This window comes from Leptonotus elevatus, chromosome 6, assembly GCF_054856555.1.
Source record: "Leptonotus elevatus isolate MCC_2025b chromosome 6, RoL_Lele_1.0, whole genome shotgun sequence".
Classification (NCBI taxonomy): domain Eukaryota; kingdom Metazoa; phylum Chordata; class Actinopteri; order Syngnathiformes; family Syngnathidae; genus Leptonotus; species Leptonotus elevatus.
In genome coordinates, this window is record NC_141244.1 from 7836297 (window position 1) to 7857899 (window position 21603).

The 21603-nt window shown below is 38.5% G+C and overlaps 1 protein-coding gene across 24 annotated transcripts in view; it reads left to right on the forward strand.

The window, feature by feature from the left end:
- Positions 1-21603, forward strand: part of rims2a (regulating synaptic membrane exocytosis 2a) — a 145796-nt gene that overhangs the window by 77624 nt on the left and 46569 nt on the right. For 15 of the 24 annotated variants that reach the window (XM_086079528.1, XM_086079539.1, XM_086079540.1 and 12 more), the window contains 12 exons: positions 4054-4265; positions 6815-6934; positions 7910-8009; positions 8115-8238; positions 10399-10445; positions 10684-10796; positions 11512-11559; positions 14283-14413; positions 14583-14754; positions 16027-16180; positions 18575-18643; positions 19861-19999. In XM_086079528.1, coding sequence (XP_085935654.1) covers positions 4054-4265; positions 6815-6934; positions 7910-8009; positions 8115-8238; positions 10399-10445; positions 10684-10796; positions 11512-11559; positions 14283-14413; positions 14583-14754; positions 16027-16180; positions 18575-18643; positions 19861-19999 — 1429 coding nt within the window. Of the gene's footprint in view, positions 1-3812; positions 3881-4053; positions 4266-6814; positions 6935-7909; positions 8010-8114; positions 8239-10398; positions 10446-10683; positions 10797-11511; positions 11560-14282; positions 14414-14582; positions 14755-16026; positions 16181-18574; positions 18644-19860; positions 20000-21603 lie in introns of all 24 variants that reach the window. The other 9 variants (XM_086079536.1, XM_086079542.1, XM_086079553.1 and 6 more) reach the window with 2 other exon arrangements.

The window sequence follows — 21603 nt, forward strand, 5'->3', positions numbered from 1 at the left end:
AGTCTAGCCAAACACCTTATTGGCAGAGCTGGGCACTTCCGTTAATCGGCAATTCCAGTCTTTGCACAATGTCACGAAGCCTCGGATAAATACATGGACTGAGCACCGACTGAAGCACGTTTACGTCCGTCGATCACGGTGAGTACATACGGTCCCGCTCATTCCGTGTATTTTTGCGAGCCTTCGCATCATAAAGCATTCGCCAAATATGCGGAAGCACGCGCCAAAAGGTGGGCATCGTCATCGACGTGAATTTACGATTAACAGAAGTGCCTAGCTCTGCTTATTGGTTAATGAATTGATCAATAGCATTTTGTCCATGTAGTGCAATGTGTGTGTCTGTGTAATTATGTGAGTTTTTCATCTCCCAGAAAAAGAGTCTGGCCTAAGGCAAAGGATTTGTTCAATGGAGTTTGTCTACCATGCTGAAATACTCTCCAGTGTTTATACTGCTGACACATAAGCAGCTGGGGAGGATAATCACTGTTGTCAGCTGTTGTTAGAGGGTCACAGAGGCTAACGCCTGTCAAGGGACACGCAGTGTTTTATCAAAATGCATAATTCGTTTCCACACTAACATCTGATGGCTGTGTGGTTGGTGGTAATGATTATGATGACTGGAGAAGACAAACACGTCTCATAACAATTAGCTTTTATGGATCTTTGGTTTAAGCGCACCTTGAGCGCAACAGAGTCCAGTGGTAGGTGAGTTTAGCCCTAATCAAGTAAAACCAAATATCAATCTATCTGTATATCTGGGCCAGTGGTCCTCAAGCTTTTTACACCATTCACGGGGCTCCCACAGTAGCCACTGTCAGCATCTGCTTGGCTCACTTTTGTCCTCTTAGTGTTGCCTTAGCATGGACAAAGTAACCAGGATGTGCAGTGAGCTATCAACAAATTCTTTTTTTCAAAACAAATGATTATTGTTAACTTATCATGCCAAAATCATTAAACTAATACTGCATTTGCATTCCCCATGACAGAAAGCCCAATTCACTCCAAAGTACACTCTTCTTCTCTCTGCCTCCACCCCTCGACTCCCTCATCCAATCACAAATCGCACTTGGTTATCGTCATTATCTTGCACACAATCGGAAATTACAGAACACTTGTTGGGGTTTCCATCCGCCCATTTTTATTCAAATTTTCAAGAAATGTGAAAATAAAACGGAATGGAAACGCTAGATATTCGAAAAAAGGCCCACAATTTGCAAAAACTTGTTAACGCTTGGAGGTAGTGGATTTTGAAGTGTTTTGAAAAAAGGATCATGTAAATTTTGACTATGGAAACAGGTTTTGCGAATAAACAATGACAAGACCAGATACATGTCCTGGGTATGACCGGCTTTTACGTCACATGTATGTTAGTAGTCACAAAAGAATGGCAGACGATAAAGTAAGGTATGTGTGGGGGGACGACAAAAAATTAAGTAAAGAAGCAAATATTCATGCAATTTTAGATGGAGCAAAGTTCTTCCGAGTCATGGAAGGTCGATCTGCAATCTATCATGATCACACGAGGCGCGGCCGTAACAATTGGACGGCGCCATAATGGATTAGCGCTCATAAGGGGAGGAAAAAAAGAGTTGCGTGAAATGACCGAATGGAATGCGGAGGGACCGAACCAAAACTATTTAACTGATCGAATTTAACAGTTTTTAAAAACCATTCCTGCCCTAATACAGACGAAAAAGTCTTAAGTCCATATCTCACTGAGCAGCTATAGTGAGTGTTGATTTTTCATCAGGGTTCGTTCAAGGTCAGAAACCGTTGCAAAGATGTTCGACAAAAAGTTTGAATGGTCACAAACAGTTTTTCTTGTTGCCATCAGATATATAGACATAGAGGACACATAGAACTGTAATTGTATATATGACTTGACGTCCCTACATCTAGTGGTGGTATCATGACTCAATGTATCTTAACTGACCAGTTAAGTGCACACATTTTGTATCATCAGCTGCACAAGTTAAAATGAAAACCACTTGTTTTGATCTGTCACTATTTTATGATTTAAAAATGTAATTCTGTCCCACCCCTCTTTCACCCCCCCCCCCCCTTCTCTCTCTCCCTCTCTGACTCTCTCTCTCTCTCTCTCTCTCTCTCTGGTAAGCCTTTATTCTTTTGACATGTTCAGGACATGTTCTGCGACCTTTGGCCACAGTCTTAATTAGTTAAATTTTTAATCCTCTTAATCAAAATTATTCTGGCATAAGACATTCAAATATGATTATATTGGCAGAAGCATTGGAGAGTTGTCTCACAAACGAGCTATGGCCACTGAATGGATCTTAGTTGGTGAACTGCTGAATTATGTCCATACTGTATATTTGCCATGGAATGAAAAAAAAAACTGTAATCAGAAGCTGATCTTTTGTAGCTGTCCTTTGTGCACTTTAGGTTGAGGTCAGTAAAGGCTGTGTGTCTCTGTAATCTGAAACCCGAGTTGCACATGATAAGAGATCCCCTCTCATGCCACTACTACAGATCATGGATGGTAGGATGATAAAAAGAAACACGCTAACTTTTACAGATTGTTGCATGGTTATGTTTATTGTAGCAGTATCGCTATACTCTACAGTAGTATAATAGTGAGATTGGTGCATGCGATGCCTTCATAGTAGTGTTGTGGATACTGATGACCTCAATATTGCATTGCAATAGAAGCCTGTAGAAAAAAGTTAACATTTTAGTGGCTGGGCAAAAAATTGTGAACCAAACTTAAGAAATCAAAGATTTTACAAACTCCAAATCAAATCTAACGAAAAAGGCAGACGTATAGTCAAACAATGAAGACATATTTTATAATGTCACGTTTATAACAAGCAAAACAAACAATCGCTTGTGGCCAGCAGAAATGGCATTGGGCATGGGAATGTCATAACCCGGGGGACTAATTTAGCCATTAAACTATTGAACTATTACGCAGATTTTAGTGGAAATTCATTGCTTTGATGACAATAGTGAACTTTGTGCAAACATGTTGATTTATAACTAACAGTGATAACAGAGACTATCCTTTGGTTTTGGGGTCAGGATTTTCGTATGTCTAATAAGATTGAAAATAAATTTGTGGTGCATTTCATTGACAAGTTGTTGTAAAACTGACTGTTGCTCTTGTGAAAAACAAAAGTGTGACATGGTTTTCGTTGGCAAACAGAGGCGACCTTTTGCAAATATTAATCCTAATCTCTGCCTGTGTAAAATCCAAACATTTACCAGAGTATGGAAAAAAGGCAAGATATGCACATAATTTTTATGATTATTTTGAGGAACGTAGGGAATGTAACGCTTGGTTGAAAGAAAAATAAACTAACCTGAAGTAATAATACAGTGTGATTATTGCTGAAAATAGCACGTAAACAGTAATTATATACTATATTCTTTTTGTTCAACATAACCAAAAGTTCTTTATCATTGATGATTCAATTACCAATTCACTCAGTAACGATGATGTGGACTGTCACGGAAGGAAAGTAATCATCATGCACACATTGATTGATGACTGGGACTGAGTTCAGTACAGTATCGTGTTTCGTTAGGACTTGAGGGATTACCAGGAATCGAGCCACAATCATATCTGATGGATTGCTACTCAAGTGTGTGTTATAACCTCAACTGTCATTTTGCTTTTTCCACAGGGATCATATGTGGTTTTGAGAATTTGTGGTGTATGTGCACTGGGGTCTTTGTATACTTGAGTCTGTGTGTACGAGTGTGTCAGGTTGTGTCTATGTGGTTTGTGGTGTCCTCACTGCTCCCTCTTGCTGTCCTCTCTCATGTACGTACACCCTCCCCGCGCCTTACAGGAGATTTGGATGGCCATTGGTGGGACCATGCGTCTTGGCATAGCAGCGAGGCCTCCCCAATGTCTTTGGTGAGACATGTGGAGTCCCCTCCCCCCTGCCTCGTAACCTCTATCAGTCTCTCTCTCCTTCTCTTCATCCCCTGTATTCCAGAGTCTATTGTCATTTCACATTTCCTTTGTTTTATTTACACCTTTGCATGTTGTTTTTCTGTTTTCTTTCTGTTTTTATCCCACACCTTTAGGGGACAGTCAAAGGGGAAAAAGAAAAACAATTGAGCAGGCATTTATGTCTGAGCCGGCACACACCTTATCTGAGAGGCAAAAGAAAATGGTGCGCTTTGGGGGACACTCATTTGAAGAGGACTTGGCGTGGTGTGAACCGCAAGTTAAAGACTCAGGAGTTGATACGTGCAGTAGCACTACCCTAAACGAGGAGCATAGCCATAGTGAGAAGGTACTGAGACAATCTAGCCTGCATAAAAAAAAAAAATCTATTATGACCTCCCCGTCTTTGTTTGCTCTGTGTCACTAAGTGTAAATAGGTAAGGTGTTTTTTGTTTTGTTTTTCGTTTTATTTGACATTGTCTAAAATCAATTTCTTTTACAATTTTGTTCCTTGTGGTTTTGGGTTAATTATGGCTGCACCTTGCTTGGTGTGGCTGAAAAAAATTCTTGCAGGAACACCCTCTTTGCTTGCTACTTGTACTTGCTGTTTTGCTCCCCAATAGAAAAAAACACACACCTGACAATAGTAATAGTAAAGATGACCACTGACACTGAACTTCTCTGTTTGTCATGGCACAAAGGAATGTGTGTCTCTCCTAGTTGCATGCTCGTTTTGTATGTTTTGTTGTTGCTCTGCAGCAGTCCTGTTAAGAGCAATAGGCAAACCTTAGGCCGTCCCTCTCACTCTGCTGCCCTCCTCCACAGCAACCAGTCCAGATAAAACCTTCCCTTGGCCAATAGTCCACCCACTTTAAAACAAAATCCCAACTAATTGTCAACACACCTAATAGGGAAAATTGGATTTCTTTTTTAGTTTTTCATTTAGAACATGTTTTTCTTTTTTCCCTTCCACTGCTGCGTCTGTCTTCACCTCATGTGTGTCTCACTGCTTTGTTGTGCGCAATGTAATTTTCAAAACATTTTTTATCTCTGCGCCTTGAATTTGGTTCTTCTATCAAAGATGACCCTTTTAGACCTTTTCATAGTCTTCTATCCCTTTAATAACTTCTCTTCAAAATTGGTTGTATATGTGTCTTCTTTCCCCCAAGTTTGATGCGCTGGTTTAGTAATGCTGTGGCTGCTTGCTTTACTCTGCATGGGGCACTGCATGACGCTCACTCACCCTTCCTCACTCTGGCAGGTTCACATAAGCTCTGGATAAAACAGCTCTACTATGAATTTGTGAAATCTCACGGTTACTATGAAACAGGGGTCTCAAAATAACGCCCCAGGGGCCATTTGCCAGCAGACATCAGCATGACATTTTGCGGCCCCCTACTTGACATTAAAGTCTAACAATATGTTTTTTGCTGTCCTGTTCTGGGCATTTTGTGTTGTTTTTAAATCATTGATAGGCTACCATAGCTCAGGCTCATTACAGCTTTTGGCTTAACGTAATTCTCAAGTGACACCAAGTGGAAGCAAAAGAAAGCCTGTCATCCTGTCACAAAAATGTATTTTTCAAAAGCTGCCATGAAGAGAGGTTTGTAACCAGCCAGCAGCCAATTTCAAGAAAAACAGGAGTCGGGAATGTTTTTTGTTGTTGAGCACAGGGGTACCCCCACTTGTGCTGCTCAAGAAATCAGACGTCATGACTCACTTAGACAGGCTGCGGAGAATGCAAAGTATCATGGAGATGAGCGAGAGGGCCGGCTCACTAATCTGGTTTAGAAACGTTGATGTTCTGAACTGTCATTAAGAAACATTGAGAAGATTGGTTGAGTCATACATTTTTTGAATACTTCACAAGTGATGTCACTAACAAATCTTTCTTGAATTGATTATCCTATAAATTATTACATCAATTACTCTGATAATTGCTCTTCATCTCCATGGACTTTTGTAAAGGTGCATTCGCAGCAACAATGTCTATGCGGAAACACGGAAATGGCTAAACATTGGTTCTGGGTGCCCAAATATGGTTTTTAAATTATCAGCAGTGGGCATTTTACAAATGTTATTCTGGTCCATCATTCGTCAGTGCACTGGGAACCCTTCTGTTATCGTCACTGCGTCATTTTTTTCAAACCAAACCAAACTGTTATCGCGAGTCCGTCAGTCCATCATTTGACTTTAACCACGTTTCTGCCGTCATTTCGTCACCTCTATTTCAGTACCAACAGAAATTCCAGCAATTCCATCAGTATTGTCCGTCATTCATTCATTCGTTAATCGTCAACAAAACGGTTATCCATCATTGACGGACTGAGAGGTCCATCAGTACCTGAGCCGATTTGTGATGATCACGCTGATGGAAGAAACCACACTTTGTCAGTGTCTAGTCCGTCATTTGTTTTTAAAGGTTCTCGTAATTCGTTAGTAGAAACGGGCACTTGTTAGTGACGGATTGACGGACAGCCTGTTAGTATTGATGGAACATCCACCTCTGAAAATTGTTAATTATAGTTTCGAGGCAGAAATTTTTGTGTCGACAAATTTTTGTGGTTGACTTAATCGAGTTAGCTGACTTTTTTTCCAACGCTTCTTGAACCCCGTTTTTGTGGAACACTTACTGCAGCCCAGACTCAGCCAGACTTTTATCTCCAGCGACCCGCACATACAGTAAGTTGCGTTTGAGACCCCTGCTATAAAGTATATCATAAACCAATTTTTAAATTATTCCTATTCTTAGGTAGAAAAGTGAGCGCAGAGCTTGTGTGAACTTTCCCCCTCTAAGTGAATAAACACTTCCCCAAGTGCCCCCTTTCACTGAACTTATCCAAAGTGATCACATTCACGTTTGTAAACACAAGGTGTGTTGTTGCTCTGACCTCGTAGCATCCGGTGACGTGGCAGCCGTCCAAAGACGGGGATCGCCTAATAGGGCGCATTTTGCTCAATAAGAGAATGAAAGATGGAAGTGTGCCTCGAGACTCAGGAGCTCTGCTTGGTCTTAAGGTGAGCTTACTCTGGTAGTTTGTTGATCTATACTGTGCTCTCTTTTTGTGTGATTTTCCTCTGCTGCTTCCAATATTTCATTACATCATAACCTTGCTTTCTATTAGTTTTTAATGGGACTTGATCTGGTCCTGATTAATATTAGTCTTTAATAAGAGCATGCTTGAAACTGAATCACTAAAATGATTGAATTGCATATTAGAGCACATATAGCATCTCTATATACTAGTGCCACTGTTGGCGCTTGCATACTAGGATCATTCCACAAAAACAACTGAAGTCCAGGCAGATGAGCGCCAGGCCGATGACCAGAAGAGTGAACAAAGGGCAGCAAGATCGGGAGGAAAAATCATTACTGATTAAATGAACCTCCTAAAAATGCACGTTTGTGTCTGCTCAGTGCCTTTGTGCGTTTCTGTCTCCTCAGCAGCAGCAAACACACTCTGCAGTCCAGCCAGTCAGTCCATCATTCAGGCTGCCAGCTTTGCCCTCACAGTCCATCCCTCTCTGTTCTCCTCTGCGAGGCCCCCCGCTTCGGCCTCAGCTTGTTATATAAAGCCATTTCATTTAGCAGACTTGCCCAAGCTCCTTTGTATGTTGGCATTCAGCCTCCATTAAGCAGGATTTTATTTGTATGATGAGAGTGGAGTACGGCATCTTGACTACAGTACAGTTCTAGCCCACAGGCTTGCAATGTTACAGAACCACAGAACAATACTTGTATGCCCCAAAGGACTCAAGCATTACATTGGACATTAAAATCAAAAGAAAAGAAAAATAATTTTTTTATCTCTGGCTTTCCCTTGACAAAGATTTTCTCTAGTATCATACTTGAAAAGTGACTGCAGGAAAAGAGTTACAGCCATACACAAACATTATAACTGGAGATAATCTGCTCACAGGTTATCCTAGAAAGAGGCTTAATTTCCATCAGTGTGTACTTGCTGTTACATTCATCTCTCTTTTTCACCACAGGTGGTCGGAGGCAAGATGACAGAATCTGGTAGACTTTGCGCTTTCATCACAAAAGTGAGAAAAGGAAGTCTAGCGGATACTGTAGGGCACCTCAGACCAGGTAGTCAGAACAACCCAAACATTTACATCGTAATCAACAACATTTTGTGCTGACTTGTGGAGACAAAGTAACACTTGAGTTTAATCAAACGTGATGATTTCACAGGTGACCAGGTGCTGGAATGGAATGGAAGGCTTTTACAAGGAGCTACATTTAAAGAAGTTTACAATATAATTTTAGAATCCAAGCCTGAACCACAAGTGGAACTGGTGGTCTCACGGCCCATCGGGTGAGAACTTAACTATCCCATTCAATGTGCAGTTTTAGCCCTTATGTGACACGTGTCTGTGTTCTGAGTGTCTTTGTACATGCTTTCATATTATTTCAAGATTTTTCGCATCCAATATAAATCTGGTATTATCATTGTGTGAATACTGAAAGCATTCACACATTATTCCTATTTTTTTTCCTGCCTATTATTTTGAAATGCTTCTACTTCCATATAATTCATCCGATTCACATCATTCTGATTTCAACATATTCTAAAAAGTCACAACTTGCTGGCTATTATTTTTCTTATTCCAAAAATTCACAGTGTTAACCAAAATTCAAAATGTTTTAAATAAAATGTCCCCATTCATTCTTAATGGGGCATTCAACAACACAGTTTCACATTGTACCCATTTGAAATTCAAAATATCCGCTTATTCAATTCACCTTGTTAACAATATTCAACTTGCCAAAAATTTTCACCACAAAAATTCCCACAAAAAATTCCCCATTCATTCCCAATAACGCATTCAACAAAACAAATTCACATCATTTCGACTTGGATTTCATAACAATTAATTCACCTTGGTAATGATTTTCAACATCCCATTTATTCCCATTCCACATCACTAATATCATTCTGTGTCTTTCAATGCCATTGCCATATTGTTCTTTATCATTCCACATCATTCCTCATGCATACATATTTTATTCAGCATTTCAGTATTCACACAAAATGTCTTCAGAAATTGCACATTGTTGTATTCTTCTTCTTTATATTATTATTATTATTATTATTATTATATCCGTAAAAGTCACAAAATGATCAATATTTAAAAGCATAGTTTGATGACGAATGTACCACTTTATTTTAACCACCCTGCATCAGTCAAACGTTTATTAAGAGAAATAGATCTCAAAATATGACATTAATTATACAAGAGTAGTAGAAGTATTTGCTTCAGTAAAAACAAACTTAGTCAGCATCACTTAGTTCACTCTGCAGGCAAATGCGACGTATTTTGCCCAAATGAGACCTGTATCTGACTTTTTTATGTCAGCCTGAACGGCTCAAATCCGATGTTTTCATATCCGACCTTGGTCGCTTTCATATGTGGTCGCCTCATTTTTACAAAATATTATTTCTACCTCCTCACGCATCACTCCTCTGTAGATATCAGGTGGTAAAAATATGAAAGCCGACGACGGACTTATAAAAGTCCGTGGCCCTAACACGCTAAACCTTATGTATTTACTTCCGCAAACAGCGTTGTGAGTGACTTTGTATCTTCTTCTGCGCATGCGGATCACTTTCTTGTCGCAAAACGTTTACACAGCAGACAGACTGAGTTCACAATTAACATGTAATGTGAACACTTACTCCCCAAAAAAATTTCGGATTTCACCCCAAAATTAAAATTGAGCATTAAGACCTGCAAACTAAATCGAGAAACAAATAGCGGGAGCAGCCCCCCAAAAGTATGTTTAACGTCAGTTGTTGCTTGTTTCTATTGTTATGTGTATTTTGCCATGTGTTTTGCACACAATATCACTTGCGACAATGTCATGACAATTGTCATTTAGGGAAGATTCGTACAAATGTGGAAGGAAACTCATCAACCTTACCGTGGAAAATAAACTGGTGAAATAAAGTTGGGAATTAACGATCCAAATGCTACAAAGTGTGACCAGTTAACACTTTGTGTAGCTTGTCAAAAATTCATGAGTGAATATGGTGCTGGTGAAATATAGAGATGTTAAGAATAGATGAGAATATGATGCTCAAATATTTCATTGTAGCTGTAGAAGTAAAAGTGGGGGAGAAAAGTCGCAGTTTATAGTCTGGACTTAATGATAATTGCTAAAAGAACAGCATCATTTGGAATTTTGTGTAGGCCTAGTCTCAGAATTAAAGTTACTTCAATATCTTTCTCTCTCCGGCTCTGACTCGAGCAAACTCTCATACAAGAACATTACACTCATAAACAACAACAGTTAAAAAAAATAAGTCAATTTCTCTGTCTGTCCTGGTTTGTGCTGCTAAGGGGTCTGCTGTATGAATGAAGACTAATGTTGTACTTAGGGTCATTAAAGGCAGAGCACATTCAGCATTAGCGTATTGATTCACTTGACCTCATCCTTTTCTTTTATGCTCCAACTTTCTCTTCACCCCCACCAGAGATATTCCAAGGATACCAGACAGCACACATGCACAACTGGAATCAAGTGAGTTTGCAGGATTTAACATGCCTTGTCTGACTAATCAAGTATAAATCTGTCAACTTTACAATAAAGATTTTCTCATGAGGGGTTTACAAATGTATTATTCGTGTAGGTAGTTTAACAATGATATTAAAAGACACGTATATAATAAACAGTATATGTACCACACTTTTATTATATTGGCTCTCTGTTAACTATGTTTAAGCGACATCCAGACTGGTTGCCTCATGTCATCTTTCAGGTTCAAGTTCTTTTGAGTCCCAAAAGATGGATCGCCCGTCCATATCTGTCACCTCCCCCATGAGTCCCAACATGCTGAGGGACGCCCCCCAGTACTTGTCAGGACAGCTTTCAGTAAGTGACCTTACTCTAACATATGGGCCAAGAGAAATCATTAGTGATGAATGGGCTTGTCCGTTGGTGAGACGAGATATGAACTTGAGGCTCATCCAACTGATATGTTTTTTCCCGTTTGTATCATTTTCAATGCACACATTGACACAAGTCGAGAAAATGGTGTGTGAGTTTGTTAAGGCAAACGGGCACAGAGTCACATCTATTTCGCTGACCTTTTTACCATCCCGATTCGGGATTGTCAGTGATACGATGTGTCCATTTTCGAGTTTGAAAACCCTCCTGGGATGAATGGGTTAAACAATTGCACTGAAATATCACATGAACTAATTATATACAATGATTTGGGCATTTACGAGAAGTCAATTGTTGTGTGTACTGTATGTGTTTTAAGCAATGAACATTTTCACGTAAGAAAAATGCTAGATTTGGGACAGCTCAAAACGGTATTATGACAATATTTTTAAGGACTCTTCAAACGTAATAAACACGAGATGCCAGCTTTGCCACTAACGTCAGCAACCGTAACATTTGATAAGCAGAGAAAATAAGTTATCTGTGGAAAAAAATCTGTAAAATACAAAAAGACGAAAGGAGCAGTGCCATTTAAGAGCACAATCTGTGTTTGTGTTTGGGTGAATTGTGAGTTGATGTTGTTTTGTGCGAGTTTGGTTTTATTGCATTTCCTTTGTTGTTGTTAATTTTGCTTATCCAGAGCCAAAGCCTTAGTAGAAGAACACCGCCTATTCCCCCTAGGGTCCAGGTAATGGGCCCTGTCTGAAGGGCACCCTCTATTTGGTCTTTGCTCTTTGACTGTTGACTGGCCTTTTTCTGTTTCCATATTTGGGAAAGTGCATTTCCAGGGAAATTAATGCTTTGTATTTCCCTGTCAGTGCAGTGCCTTGTGTTACATTCTTCTATATGATTTCTTGCTATCACCATTTTGATTCGAGTTATGATGTATTGCTCATTTTAACCCATTCATGTCAGTTTGCCTAGGCAGTGCATGAACAACTAATCAACATCAGAAAAATAATGTTTCCATTGCCTTGTTCAATTTGCTGATATTCAAGTTTTTGTAATGCATATGAAAACTGGACAGGGGGGCAGGGGGTGGGGGCAGGGGGTGTTGTGAGGACAGACAATTAGAGTCAGTGGAAAATGAACATAATCACACACATGCACACACATCTCCTGAAGTAATTTTGTGTTTTAACTCATTCACCATTGACGGCTATAGACGTAAAAAATTCATTCAAACTATTTCTATTAGTTTAACCTTTTTTTCCACTTTTGTTTACAAGAGTATGAAAACCTAGAAAACAATTATTGTACATTTAGAACAGATATAACATTTGTGATTAATCGTGAGTTAACTATTAAAGTCATGCAATTAATTACAATTAAAAAATGTAATCGCCTGACGCGTTTAAAAAAAAAAGAAGAGAAAAGATTATTTAAAATTAGGGGCGTCAGGCGATTAAAATTTTTAATCGTAATTAATTGCTGACTGACTTCACCACAAATTTTATATCTGTTCTAAATATACAATAACAAATCTAGGTTTTCATACTCTTGTTAACAAAAGTGGAAAAACATTTTAAACTAATAGAAATAGTTCAAATTAATTTTTTACGTCTATAGCCGTCAATGGCAGTGAATGAGTTAATGATGCAGTAGTATAAATCATCATAAATCCAGTTGTACAGTGAAAACAGACAAACTATTGTTTAGCTTCCAGATTTAAAAAAAAAAGTTCACAAGATGAATGCACATATAAAGTTACACTAAAACAAAGACGGGGGAGCCTGTCCTTTACAGCGAGCACCTTTCTTTATCATTAGTGTACTCTGACATTTGAGGGCATTGTGTGTGTTTTTCGGTATATCAGTTCCTCAGTAAGTGCTTGGGAAAAATACAATGTGGGATTTCATTGTATTTCCGAAACTCCATAAATGCGTGATAATATTAATCACAACAGCATCGATTTATATACGGCCATTTAGGGGACCAATGTGCATTTTTTTTGTGTCCAACTTATTTGCTCCAAAGTTGCAAGCATGTGTTGGTTCATCCCAAGTAGCCTAACATTAAAAGTCTCCCATTCAAAACAACAACATCGGACAAGGTTGTTCTGCAATGATATGCAACTTAAACGGTCTAATTCAAATACTTCAATTGCAAATGCAAATGTTGTTCGTATTTATTTAGTAGTGGCTGGAGCTAAAAATACACAATTGTGGCCTTAGAGTTCAGAGCAAGCAAGTATTGTTGGTGTTGGTATCAACTAAACTTAAATTTGGCAAATGGGTCCCGTTGTTATTGTGAATAGAAAAGCGTTGTGAAGCCTTTAGCTAAACGGTGTGCATTTCTAATTGTTTGGAGGAAAAGCTCGAATTGGTACAGTCCGGTATCAAATCAAATCAAAGCATGGTAGTTACATCTGCTTGTAAAGCAGGGACCAATATAGTTTGTTGATGTCTTGTGTTTAACCCTTTAATCATTTATTGTGTGTTATTAGGTTTTTAATATATGATCACATCATGTTGATTGAGATGCAGTATTTGATTATAGTAGCGTGTTTTGAGATTTAGCAAATTCTTTGGTCAGAACCCCCCCTCCATCTATTTTCATATTTCCTCGGCAACCTTGTCTTGGCTACATTCTTTTACAATGCTGCATGGATAGCTGGTACTTTATCATATTCTTGACGAAGTATGGACACAAACTTAGAAGATGTCTTTTTTTTCATCTCATCCAATTGCTTTAAGGCCACTGTTAGAGTTGTACCTCTTCTAAGTGTCTGATTTTGGAGTCCATACTTCCTTTTTACCGCCTTTGATTACTCTTGCAAGAGCATGATTGATTTGTCAATAACAGTGCCCTTTGTCCAATATCGGAGACATTATTACAGACAACATCATCACTGCTAGATGGCATTATTTCCCTTGAGCACATGCTGGCAATGTTAAAGCATCTTTCTTGTAGTATTTCACTTCAACTTTGGTGAAATGAAATCCAGATGAATTACAGCCAATTCCTTTCCATAATATTTATTTATCTGTACAAGAGAAATAACTGCAGGATGAATGATCGGCCCAGACCCAAACATACACAACTGTAAACACTTGCACACACAAATTTATCATCCAAGAGGGACCTCCTAAATTACAAAGAGGAAGTGTAAAGTTAACAAGGATCTACACATCTTGTAATAATACATCAATGCCAGCACTGTCTATTTAAAAAAAAAAACTCATATTATAATGCAGTACTTTCAAGCATGAGATTTTATCTTGGGTATAGAGGAGAGAACCCCATATTGTAGTCAACCACTGTGCTATATAAAGGAAACAATATAGTGCATGCCAAGATTTAACAGAGCCCGGTGAAGTTGTCTTCTTCAGCATTATTCACTTTGTGCATTTTCTCAACTTGTGGCTCAGACGGCTGTGACTGAATGATGTTTCTGTTCTGCACTTGCAGGTCAAACTGTGGTACGACAAAGTCGGACATCAACTAATAGTCACCATACTGGGAGCCAAAGACCTGCCACCCAGGGAAGATGGTCGGCCCAGGAATCCTTACGTGAAAATCTACTTCCTCCCTGATCGAAGGTGAGCGAAAGGACCGTTCCTATTTTTCTTAATGTGTGGCGATAACATTGGCGGATTTTTTTAAGTGTCATGTCTGTCCATTTCACACTCCCATCTTTCCACAGTTGTCTTTGTGGTTCTTTCAGGTTATAATTGTAAACACAAATAGTTTGATTTATTGTTCCCACAGTGACAAAAGCAAGAGGAGAACAAAAACAGTCAAGAAATCCTTAGAGCCCAAATGGAACCAGACATTTATGTATTCCCCCGTACATCGGCGGGAGTTTCGGGAGCGCATGTTGGAGATCACGTTGTGGGATCAAGCCCGAGTGAGGGAAGAGGAGAGTGAATTCTTGGGAGAGGTAAGAAAGATAAAAAGGCATCTCGCCAAGGTGTACACTGTACATACAAATATGTTGAAACACATTTATCATTTCATTCATTATCAGGGGTTAGATTAGTCTTTTTAATTCTCCTATGAAAAAAATATTAATCACGATTAATTTGGTAATAATTGAAATCACAATTAGGACAATCATTTGTTTTATGGGTACAAAACAAGAAAATTTTTAAACGTGGAAAAATATTAAGACAAAAACACTATAATTAATGAGTAATTTTCAAATCAAATAAAACCTTTTTACGATTATTTTGGTTTTGTAAATGTGGAGTGTAATAATTGAAATTGTAATTGAATTTCGATTAATTGCACAACCCTACTCCCTGCATCTTATTGCTAGACTATATAGCCAAGTTATTTTGCTTGCAACTGTTTTCCAGCCTTTGATGCCAGGCCCATGGTTGGATGAGTTTGATGTGGAGGAACTTGACTATTTTCTCTTCCAATGTTCTGAACAAGGAAACAAATAGCTGATTAGCATATATGTATATTTGTGTGCATTTTAAACGTTTGTCCATTGGAAACACAATTGCCTTATTGACAGATGAATTTTGATTTGGGGCCGTTCATGCTAAATATCACCCAGTGAGTTTAACCAAGCAAATTTTTATTTTAATGAAACTTGGTGTACTTGGCACAACACTAAATGTCAAATTTGAGGTGAATCGTTTTGGAAGCTACTACATCCAGACAAATTATTTTTTTGGGGGCAAAAAGGGCGTGACTGCCTTCCTTTTAGCCCTTCTCACGAACTACTGGGTCCATCTTCACAAGAGGTATGGTTGGAAAGGATTCAACAAGGATTCCAAGGTGCATATTTGAGCCTTTTCGCCTTTTGTTTTGGTTGACTTTGGAGGGGTCAAAATATCTATTTATTGATTTTCATTGAAAGTTGAATATTCATTGAATATTGTATATTTTTCAGTCTTGTTGAACCCCCCGTCAAACAATACCTGCTTTGTTAAGATTGATCCAGTAGTTTATGAGATTTAAGGGTTCAAAGGAAGGTGGCCAAACCCATTTTTGCTGAAAATGTCAAAATGAGATTGAGTGTTTTGCCATTACTATCAGCAAGTACACCAAATGTCATTAAGATCAAAATCTGCTTGGTTAAAATTTTCTGAATTCTTTTTTGGGGGGTGATTTGGCATGGAATGACCCTCAGGTTAATCTGAATTGCTCGATGAGTGTTTGGCACTGTCTGTAACCCGACTGTGGCTTTTCACATGGATAGATACTCATTGAACTGGAGACGGCTCTTCTGGATGACGAGCCTCACTGGTACAAGCTACAGACCCATGACGTGTCCTCCATCCCGCTCCCGCGTGCCTCCCCGAACACACAACGTAGGCAGCTTCATGGAGAAAGCCCAACACGGCGGCTTCAGAGTAAGTGCTGACTCCTTCACACTTGTGTCATAAAGCCCCGCCTGCTAAGTTACAATGAGCATTTATGTCCTGTGTGTCACATCAACCGTCCTGCTTTTGCTTTTGCAGACAAAGGCTCATATTCATACTCAGGTAAAGGTCCTGCACTCATAGGCGGCACCTTTCTGTGGTGCATTTGAGTGTCTGCTCTCCTCTTGAATGATGCATTCTTGTGGCTTGATTCTGTACCCCACATCCATGAAGGGTGCATGTGTCTGCTCCCTCACATGTGTTTCAATGTGGTGAGCCAGTACAGTCCCACCCTGCATCCAAGGGTTGGACGATTATGGGAAAAATAATAATCACAATTATTTTTGATTACGATTGGAATCACAATTAATAAAACGATTAAAACATATTATATTTTTCAACAACTATAACTCAACTACTCAAAATGATGATCATAGTCTTATGCCCATTCAACCCATCACGTTGAACACTTTATTCTTGAACACTATTTTTTCTGTGAATATAACAACCTTATAATTATATGAAATTCAAGCCTCTTGTATTTTCATTCTTTATTTCCAAACTTAAGCATTAAATTACCCGTTTTATCATATTTATTTTTTATCTTAGGTTATTTTCACAAGTCTGGGGACTTAGTAGGATAACCTGGGACCTTCAGGGATTGTATTTTGTGCTATGTCATGTGGAAATGTGTGTTGGTATGAAAAAAAAAGTCCTTTGGTAAATTGTGTATATTTATATCCTGGGATTTTGTGGAAAATACAATTCTGTGAATCTTTAAATAAATAAAAAAAGTTAAAATAAAAAAGTAATATAAATATACTGTATACTAAAACAGTAATTGCAAAACAAATATTGGGTGTTCCTGCACGTTTTGGCCTCTTTGGGGCAGTGTGGTGCCGTTCATTCATAGTGTACACGCTTTCAATGAGAACAGAAGAAAGTTGCGATTGAATTCTATTCAAATAACTCATTTTTCACATATAGGGGAGAATTTGTGCATTTGAGTAGTGTTATCTTACCCGTGGGTATCTACAACATTTGTGTGTGAATATTCGTTATTTGAAGGGCTATTACTCCCAAAGTTGATGCTAACTTCCTGTTAGCATTTGAATGGGATCCTCCATTTACTTGCATTAGCATTAGCGCTAGGCTTGCTGTGTGTTAAAAATGAAACGAAGCATGTTTTGTATTTAAATACACACTGTATGTAATTCTCCTTATCGTGTGTATTACAGTTAACTCCAACTGGAGTGTCATTAAACAGCTTCAAGGACACTTAGGGACGGCAGAATCACACTGATTCGCTCCCAGCTGGCTACAAGTTACATGTTGCATTCAGGATCCTTTCACAATGTAGATCATTTATAAACGCGCCGCAGCGTTCTGCACATTAATCGCTTTTCTTTGATCGTTATGTTTTAATGTTTGAGAGAAGCCAAAATCGAAATAGCGATAAAATTACGGTTAATCGTCCAGCCCGACTGCAACCCAAAATGTTTTCCTGCAACAACTGCACTCAGCCCTAATGTTGTGCTCTAAAAATGCTATAAAATCCTAATCTGACAATCCTGATTCATAGAAACCTCTCCCTTTGTGATATTGCCCATTACAAATAGGCCCTTAAAATTAAAAGCACAATTATTCTCTCATTTTGCTTTGCTTGTATTTGTGTGTTTTGAATGTGACTCTTTAAACTGACACAGGATATAGTACACACATAAATAGTGTCATTTTAAGTGATTTTTGAAAACCTTTATGAAAATTATATTTGTTTTTCTTAGGCCTCTTCTGTCGTGTTTTAGTGGTCTATCACTTAACACACCGAATATGCTTAGACAGAATTTTGTGCAGTGTATTGTGGACAAATACTGTACTCTTGACAGTTTCTCTTAGAAGGCCTTTTCTGGGCACCTGATGATGGCTACTAGAGAGTTGCAAGTGCTGACGGCTGTGAAAAGTTTGTGACAAACTGAGGTGAAAGGTTGGGAGCAGCATTACAGAGTGCAGCCCTTGTCATTTATAATAAACGAAAAAAAGAAAAAGAAAACGTCCACTTGACTTGACTCAGCTCTGACTGTGAAGATTGAAAGCACAGTGTAAATGTGTGTCTGTCTAGTGGGTAGAAAATTCTAAAGCGGTGATGATGTGTAAAAGTGTCAATGATTAAATTCATGAAGACTATTCTGCTTTTTGTTTAGCAAGGTTTCTTTTTTTTTTCTTTTTAATTTTTGAAATGGATGGATATGTAAATGATCAAACACCACTACAGTGATTTTATTCAAAACGAAGTGATGATTGATTTGAGAGTTGAGTTCACGTCTTTACTTGCTCTGCCCATTGCCTACTCACCTTCTCCCGCTTTTCTCTATCTTTATCTCAAAGGGTCCCAGAGGATAAGTGATGGCGAGATCTCAGACTATGATTGTGAAGATGGGGTTGGGGTAATAACAGGTAAGACACTCTGCTCATATTAATATTATATACTTCTGTCTGTGTGGGCCTAAACAGGCCGTTTTAGCCTCAGCATTTTCCAAAGTGAAATATGGAAAAGATGAGTGGATTAAGACTGTGCGCCCACTAACCGCAGCAAAATGAGACATCAGTGAGCTTTTGTCTGCCTCTGCACTGCAACTTGCTGTTTGTCTGTTCACACCAAGTCTCCAGCAGAACGCCCACGCTGGAAATCAGAATGAGAGCTCGAGCTCTTATGAAACAAAGAACCACAGAAAACCACAGATTATTCCTATGAGGCGTACTTGAAATGTAGCAAGCTTGGTTTATTTTGTATTATAGTGAGTCAACCACTACTTAAAATTTTTATTATAATTTTTTTTTTTTTTATGGGGTGCTGGGAAAGTAAAAAAAAAAAAAGATCCAAATGCATTTCAATTGGTGCCAGTTAGACACAGATTTTTGCTATTGGCGTGCCTACCCCCTTTCTATCCGGTCCACTGTATTGCAAACGGCAAAACTGTTCATATGGTATATTTGTCATAACGTAGCAACCACTTTGAAATTCAGCTGTGAAATAGTCGATCTCATATCTCTTCTCGTATTGTAATCAGTAAATGAGCAGATGAACTGTTAATAAAGGACATTTTCAGTTGAGGAAAGTAATTAAAACATTTTTTAAGTAAAGCATAACACTTTTACTTTACCAAGAGGTTAATTTTCATCACCATTTTCTTTTGATATTGGTAATGGACAGCTCATAGCTTTTTAGCCATGTAGTGTGACGCTCAAGAGTCTACAATACTGAAAAGGAGGAGCGAGCTACCAGAAGTCTCTTTTTCTGGCTCATCCTCGCACACATTTTGCCTACTTTCTCATCATTGCGCCAAAATGTTTTGTTGTAAAATCCATCTCCAATCAAACAAAATGCCTCCATACATATCAGTCAAGAGACAAACTCATAAGCAAATAGATTGAAGTTGCACTATTAGTAAACTTAGTTACTAAAGGCTCATTGTGATGAAGGGATATTCCAGAATTTGTTGTTGAAGTGTCAGAGATCGAGCTTTGCAGTGACCAAGTCCATGAAACTTTTCAGCAAAGAGTGGTGACCATGCTAGTTATTGGTTGTGCAGTTGCCACGCTTCAAAAACACCACAAGATCGAAAACAACTAATGGTTTGGTGTCGCCCCTTCTATCGTTGCCTTGTTCACAGACTACCGACTGAATGGCAGAGACTTCCAGAGCTCCACTTTGTCTGTCCCAGAACAGGTGATGTCGTCTAACCACTGTTCCCGGTCTGCTGAAATACATCGAGCACGTTCGCGCTCCCCCAGCGTTCCCCCACCCGCCAGGTAAATAAATAGTAAATCATCTGTTTATTTTATGTTTGTTTTTATTGGCTTCTTTAACTGTTCATTTTTACCATAGTTAATGGAATAATCACATTAATTATTTTATTTATTATCCATTCAAATTTCATTTAAATGGTGAAAAACATCTCAGGTTATTATGTGCAAAAAAAAAAAAAAGGCTATACGAGCTGTACACCTCATATGTCTTCAAGATTTTCTGGATTATGCGAATTTTTTGAGGAAAAATACGCTATTTTAATCGAAACAATATTTTTGCTCTATTCCTGCATTGTATCAGTGTATTACATAAAAACTGAGCTTTTTTTTTTCAGTTTGAGAACAAGTTTAATGTAATGCTTTATAGAGGCTGAAAATACACTAAGGTTGCACATGCTACAAAGATCTTGAAAGGGGGGTGAGGGGTTGGGGGGTTGGGTTGACCCTTAATCCTTCTTATTGTATTTTTTTCTCTGATGATTAGAAGTTTCTCGATGTGTCTGGTCATAGCCTTGGCACCGTCAGACTGTAGCTACTTTCCTCTTGTTCAATTATAGTTAGAATTTTCCTGAGGCCTGCTCTAAATCAGTGTCATAGGAAGAGCAAACACACTTACCTAAATTGTCTAGGTCAGGACTATGCTAAATCAGCTTCTTCTTTTTTTTTTAACCTATAACATTCAGTTTAAGAATTTGTAAATGAGGCAAAAAAATGCTTTTAATAATAATAATAATAATAATAATACATTTGTGTTCAATGAGCTACATACCTCGTCCTATTTTCCTCTTTGAAATAGTTTATATGAACTTAAGACGTTAATATATCCCATTTGATTTTGTCATCTGCTTCACTGTGAGTTTGTCCACCTCTTGCCCCCTTTACTTCATATTGTCTACCTCAGTTTCCTCCTTGACATCATCTCAGATCTATGTCTGTCTCCTCCTCCTCCACCTTCCATATGGTTGCAGTCATTTTCTCACCTTTCCTCGAACCAGACATAATCAGTCTAGCGATGTTTCCCAAAAGGAACCCAGGTAGATGCTGATCTAAACTTGCTTGTAACCCCACTAAACATGTTCCAACTCAGTAAACTGCAAACCTACAATCCGCAGTCTTTTGTTTTGTATTGTCCAAGACAACTCCCATTTGATTGTGTGTTGACCTTCACAGTACTGTAGTCAACTTCACATTTCAATATTGTAACTTAAGTCAATTAAAATGGGTGGGTAGTAAAATGAGCTAGATACACCTTAAGTCCTTAATGACATTAAAGTTATGCTGACAGTGTAGATTTTATCTTCATATGATTGAACTTACTTATGTCATATGTGTCATTTAAACAGAGCAGAAAAGTTGAACAGGTAAATAACTCACCCATCCATTACATCAGCATTGCGTAATCAGTATTTTCATCCTTCGAATTGTTACTATCTAAAAAGTCATTTCCTGCCTCAAATTGGCCATGCAGTCCTTGAGATTGCGAAATCGCCGTCAATTCATTATGCATTCACATGAAGGAGTGTATGCAAATGATCTGCGAATAGAACCTTCGCGGTTCATTACAAGGTTCCACCCTCTCGTTTTTGTTACCATCCCTTGCGGGAGGG